The sequence below is a fragment of the Mizuhopecten yessoensis genome, unplaced genomic scaffold, assembly GCF_002113885.1.
Source record: "Mizuhopecten yessoensis strain PY_sf001 unplaced genomic scaffold, ASM211388v2 scaffold6683, whole genome shotgun sequence".
In the NCBI taxonomy this organism is placed as follows: Eukaryota; Metazoa; Mollusca; class Bivalvia; order Pectinida; family Pectinidae; genus Mizuhopecten; species Mizuhopecten yessoensis.
This window is the reverse complement of record NW_018406672.1, coordinates 2,717,496-2,723,936: the sequence shown is the minus strand read 5'-3', so window position 1 is coordinate 2,723,936 and position 6,441 is coordinate 2,717,496. Positions and strand designations below refer to the sequence as shown.

Here is a 6,441-nt window from a genome sequence, read left to right as displayed (position 1 = left end):
GCGGGAAATATAGTCAGGTGATCGCAGTTGGCGCTCATTTCAAGGGGGAAAACAGCAACAAAGAAACATCCCGTCAGTTGCAAAATATTTGACTTCCTCTCTCCTGTCTGAAGAAGTCATCCATACTCAGCCAAAATGTTTGTCATCAAGAGAGGTAAGGAGTAAAATCTGGTTAACAACTCGTGAATTTAGTTCTACATAGAAAATTCAGTTATCGAGAACGTACGTTGTCCTGGAATGACCCAATGTCCATACTGAATCGCAAGTGCGAGGTTTGTTTTCTGTCGCAGGGATCGCTCTTAATGTTTTAAAAACAAAGTTGTTTCATGTGTTTTGGAGATCGAACTGCTTGCACGATCAAATATTTCATTTGAAATAAATTGCAACACCAGTTCTAAAACAATGCCAATATAGCGTACCATGAAAATCGGAACTTGTATTGTTGTGGGATGGCGTTGCATAATAATCTAAATGATGATTGGATTGTAGCTCATATTGACATTTCAGTCTAAATTTTAAAATAAGAGCAAATGAGATCGCTATCTGTGTCTTTAGTCCTAATTAATTTCAATGATTATTCATTATTGGGGAGGGGGTCCTTAATTGTGATTGGGACCACCTCCCTTTTACAAGGATTTTTTTTTTAAGAACATAGGGGTGCGAGATGGTTCATCGCATGCTACATATAACAGGTCCAGTACACTCTGCCGATTGAGCTTTATAGCTGTAAAAACCTATAATAGCTCTATTGACCTATCTGAAAAAGGACTTTTGAGCTATTTTCATGCGATTTTTTTTTTGAAGGAAAACGAAACAGTCACTTTTAAAAAAAGATTTTTTCTTTAGGTTTATAACAAAAGACATTAGATATAAGTATTCTTTTTAAAAAATAATAATGTCGAAAAAAATAGAAAATTGTTTTTTTTTTTTTTTTTTTTTAAACCCGCTGATATTCGAATTTTAAAGGTTCCTTGCCTTTCAAAATGGCTTCCAGCTCCGTGTTGGCGCTAAATGTCATCATATGGAGCACAATTTGCCTCCAAATGAACATTGTTTATGTAATTCTTTGTTTTAGGGTCAATAGTAGGGTCATAAATCACATGACCAAAAATATACACAAAAAAACAAAAAAAAAACGACCTACCTACCCTAGTTTTTTTGCCCATGCAACCCTAAACAGACTATGGTTTTTTTTGGCTTAATGAAAAATGAAATAAACATCTAAATGCATACTTTTTGTAGTCAACATTACCATAAACGTTAAATTATTGTTTTTATGCGACTTTGCTTTGATTCAATGAAAATTGAAATCTGAGAAATTATAGCTATAATTTATTGGTGTATAAAGCTATATAGGTCTTTATAGCTATATAGCTCCATCGGCAGAGTGTACTGGACCTGTATAATACAGTACTTGTACTCTGCCCATAGACCCACCCCCGGCCCAAAAAAACACCCAACAACATTTGAACACATTTCACAAAGTCCTGGATCAGCACTTGGATATTTCCTCTCATTGTTAAATATCCTCTAATTGTTCTTTTCTATCATTTCAGATGGACGCGAGGAAAAGGTCATGTTTGATAAGATCACCTCTAGGATCCAAAAGCTCTGTTATGGACTGAATTCAGACTTTGTTGATCCGGTATGATTTATATTGACTATCAACTGTTTTTCTTCAGTTTTGAACTTCAATAATGTCTCCGTTTTTAAGAAAGGTGCCAAAATATTAAAACTTTTTCAGGTGTAATATGGCCTTTGATAATTAGCAAGCTATTGGAAACAATAATATTCAACATATAATACAGGTTTTACGGTCGAGTTTCAACTTTTTGCATTTTGGCATACCACACTTGACATACATAGCAATGCTGTCCATCGTTTTTGCTTATTTCCACGATAACTCGAGTCGAAACACTTTTTTTTCATCGCTAAAAGTGCTTAGCAGGCGACACATCCATTCCTGTGGAATTCTTGTTGTCTTGAATACAGAAGTTAGCCGCCATGCTGTCTGCTAGCGTGTTTATGTAACAGTTCCACAACACTGAGTATAGAGTGAATATACCATAACAGTTATCCAATTCAAACGCACATACGGCTAAGACAAATATCTGATGGTGACTACCGCACTTGACTCCTTGTGTTATTGCAGCCGAGTGCCTCTTAATGATAACAGCTGAATTATCAGTACATGTACTCGTAATCACATAGTGTGATAATGAAACTATTGATTGTTAAGCATACTATCAACGATTGTTATCGAGTTAATGAAATTGTCATCGATTTATCAAACCGAGAGGTGTACAATTGCAATCTATCGATAGTACGATGTATCGTTCAGGGAAAATCCTGGAGGGGGGCATGCATGGGGGCCATTGACCCCTGAAAACTTGAATTGACCCCTCCATGTTCCAATTTTCTTTTAAATTTTACATAGAAGGGCCCCTCTTAATTTTTTTATTGACTAATAATTGCTGGTAATAGCCCACTGCTCCCAAACTCCAGTATTTTCCCTGATAGTGACAATAATATAGTAGAAAAATGTTTACAGATTACAAGGTTCAGTTTGGTTTCTGATGGAAAACTTTTGACTACTAAATCAAATATTTCTTTCTAAAATTAAAATATATGTCTGGATCTGCTATAGGCATTCCATATTTTACCAGTTCTGTTTGATCATGTTTATCAGACTGCAATCACATTGAAAGTCATCAATGGCCTCTACCCTGGCGTCACCACTGTCGAGCTGGACAACCTGGCAGCCGAGACTGCAGCCACCATGACCACCAAACATCCTGATTATGCTCAGCTGGCGGCAAGAATTGCAGTGTCCAATCTCCACAAGGAAACCAAAAAAGTCTTCAGTGGTGTGTAAACTGCGTATGATTTTGATCACTGCAAATTTAAAAACCAAATATTTCTGATTTTGTCCCGTAGGTGTTTTGACTTGATAATATGAATGTTTCGTGGTTAGACACTGACATATTTTGTTTGGTAGTCCACAGGACTTGTTGAATAAACTATTTACTAGTCCTTCGTCAACGTAACTAGTCCAAGATTTCCTGATAAGGAAACATCACGATTTACAGCACGAAACATCAAAAGTATTCGATTGAAGGGACTTAAAATAATTACTGTTATAAAAATATGGTGAAGTTTTGACAATTATCATGCAAATTATCTAATTTATAGGGGTTTTCTGAATTTTAAAAAGAACTATTGTTATTGTATCATCATATTTTTTATAAGTCCAAAGGACCAGTTAGGTAAGGCGATTCACTATTTTTTTCTGAAATCTACAAGTCCAGAACTAGCGGACTATTGATAGTGTCGACCCCAGTAAATATGAAAACAGTAAAGCTGATTTCTGTTTCAGATGTCATGAATGATCTTTACACCTGGATCAACCCTAAAACAAACAAACACTCTCCCATGATTTCTCCAAAAACCCACAAGATCATCATGGATAACTCGGACGTAAGTAATTTGATATTCCACTACAGTCTGACCCTGGTCATGTTTATGTTGTGTGTACATGTGTACAGTACATTACAATTGTTGTATTGTCATTTGGGGGAAAAAACATAATAAATAACAATGTTATTAAAAACTAGCGCATTTATCGGAAAGTGTTAAGACAGAATTCGTCACCTAGACATAAATTGTAAAACATGAGAATAGAATGGATGGTAAAGACACTTTTTTCAGAGTGGAACTTCTGGGCAAACAGACAGTACCACATCGTTATCAATTTAATCATCCTGGACACTTGCGCTATCTTTCGCTCTCTGCACCCCTGGAATATGTCATTGCGAAAAATTTCAAGGCAAGCAGCTAGCTATTTGATTGGTTTCGGATAAAAACAAATCCCAACTAATCGCTAGGCTGATGTGCATACCTGTCATGTGAAGGAGCGACACCTGACTTCAAAGCCAACTTTGCACATTGGAGAGATCATTTTGATGCACATAAAAGGATCAAACTAATTTTCTCTTCTCGTATACAAGTTGGCGCACACTACTGATACTGACACTAGTGCTGAGTCTCGATTTGGTCATGACATATTCCAGGAGTGCAAAGAGCTAGTGAGCATAACCCCTGGAGTATGGAGGGTGAATCTTTATATGAAATTATACCAATGACTTCATAGTGATTTCGGTATATATCTGTAATACATGATTATTTATTTTTTTTGCACAAAAATAATTATCATAGTACGTAACTTAGTAAGTGGCATGTACTTAACTGTATATATATTTATTTAACCCTACATATTGTCAACTCGCGCTTTGTCCGAGATTAGCATAAAACCAGAGATTGACTTTCTGGGATCAGGATTATAAAAAAAGAAAAAGAAAAGATAGTCTTTTAAATATTTTGCTTTTCTTTTCAGTACAAGTATTGATTGGAAGCATTTAATTATAAATCACATTCAATACGTTGTTTACATTTCCTTTGCAGCAATTGAATTCTGCTCTCATCTACGATCGTGACTTCACTTACAACTATTTCGGATTCAAGACCTTGGAACGTTCTTATTTGCTGAAAATGGATGGCAAAGGTAATTTAAACTGTTAAACCTGGACAAGTCATGTTACTAATTGCGGAATAAATTGAAAATATTCATAACTTCTAATTACATGTAAACATCGTTTTTATGTGCATATATGGTGATTTAAGATCTTGGAATTGTTGTGTTTTCTGCAACGCAAGGCGACATATAGGTATTACTTTCTTTGTTGGCGATGTCGATTGCGTCATCCAAAACAAGGTTTCCGTGCGATTACTTGAGTTCCCTTGGGTTGATTGAACTCAAACTTGGTAGACATATTGCTTTAATTTCACTCATTTTTATGCAAATAATTATAAAGTTGTACATTTTTGGATTTGATTGAACTGTGTTCACAAAAAAACACTTTCTGATGTCAAAGAACATTTGGCCAGACAGTTTAAACTAGATTTTTAATGTACCAAATAAATTTTGTTGATGTTTTTTTTAGCACTATTAATGAAAGAGTACACGTACAACTACAGACTGCCACTGGTATCATTGTGTTGAACCAAATATTTTTAACAACAATGAAATCATAAGAGTTTAACACAAATGATGTTTGGACATTGGTGCAGATAATAGTGAAGCCAAGTACATACCAAAAGACATTTTAAGCAGATTCGTCGGGGGGGTCTCCTGCTTTTGGAAAACATGACCAGATTGATGCCAGCCTAGTATTTCATTGGCTGTATGTCTTGAAGAGATCTGGAACTGATACCTTATGGTTAAACAAATCCTGTCGTTACTTTTACACATTTTTGTGCAAATTGGTTGTAAAGTTTCACACATTGGATTTGAGTTGTGCCTGGTGTTTCAGTTGCTGAGCGCCCCCAGCACATGTTGATGAGAGTCGCTGTGGGTATACATGAAACTGACATTCAAGCAGCAATTGAGGTGAGGCCACCGTTTGTTGTAAGGCCAGGTAAACTAAATGTTGTTCAATGTTTACACTCTTGTCTCAAAAAAACAAATAGGGTATTAATTAAAAATGCTGAAAACAAGTTAATAAAGAGAAGAGTTTCAGACTTACTAAGACTTGATAACGAATCTTGTGAATTAGCTGCAAAAGAAGAAGAAACACTGTTTTTGGCATAATTAAAACAAAATTTGACTTTCTTAAGTGGTACTTTGTCTAATGATTGCTGGAAGGCTTCATATGAAAGGTACTAATAGATAAATAGTTTTAATCAATTTTGTGAATTATATGTGATGCGTGTGGAAATTTGGCATTTGATAGCTATAGTGTTCTGGTTTATTTTGAAAAGTCTGGGTTTCACTTTCAAAATCATTTCCAAATCTGCAACCTATGTTCAATTGGAAATAGTTTCATTGAAAACATAAATATGAATAAACATCTTTAAAATTTGTTCCAAAACTGTTTCAATTTGCCTCATTCCACACCGAGATGATGCAAGTCACAGATCAAAATTATTTTCCTGCTGGAATATAGATGAAATGAAATGATAATCATATGCAGGTGGCCATTATTAGCTCACCTGGCACGAAGTGCCAAGTGAGCTTATGCCGTGGCGCGGCGTCCTCCGTCCGTCCATCCTCGTCCGTCAACTTTTCCTTTAAACAACTTCTTCTGAAGAATGGACAGGCCTAGAGTCATGATATTTGGCTGAAAGCTTCGTTGGGAGGAGTCCTACAAAGTTTGAGAACGAAAAATGACCTTGACCTGTTTTCAAGGTCACAGGGGTTAAATATGTCAAAAACTTCAAACGACTTCTTCTAAAGAACTAAAAGGTATAGAATCTTCATATTTTGCTGATGGCTTCCTGGGATAGAGCCCAACAAAGTTTGAGAATGAAAATGACCTTGACCTACTTTCAAGGTCACAGGGGTCAAATGTGTCAAACACTTCAAACGACTTCTTCTGAAGAACT

The 6,441-nt window shown here is 35.7% G+C and overlaps 1 protein-coding gene across 1 annotated transcript in view; it reads left to right on the top strand.

Moving 5' to 3' along the window:
• LOC110452449 (ribonucleoside-diphosphate reductase large subunit-like) overlaps positions 1-6,441 on the top strand; it is a 19,409-nt gene continuing 12,968 nt past the window's right edge. The window contains exons 1-6 of the mRNA XM_021500997.1: positions 1-154; positions 1,557-1,645; positions 2,690-2,867; positions 3,377-3,477; positions 4,462-4,561; positions 5,370-5,446. Of these exons, the coding sequence (XP_021356672.1) occupies positions 136-154; positions 1,557-1,645; positions 2,690-2,867; positions 3,377-3,477; positions 4,462-4,561; positions 5,370-5,446 (564 nt within the window). The 5' untranslated portion in view covers positions 1-135. The remainder of the gene's footprint in view (positions 155-1,556; positions 1,646-2,689; positions 2,868-3,376; positions 3,478-4,461; positions 4,562-5,369; positions 5,447-6,441) is intronic.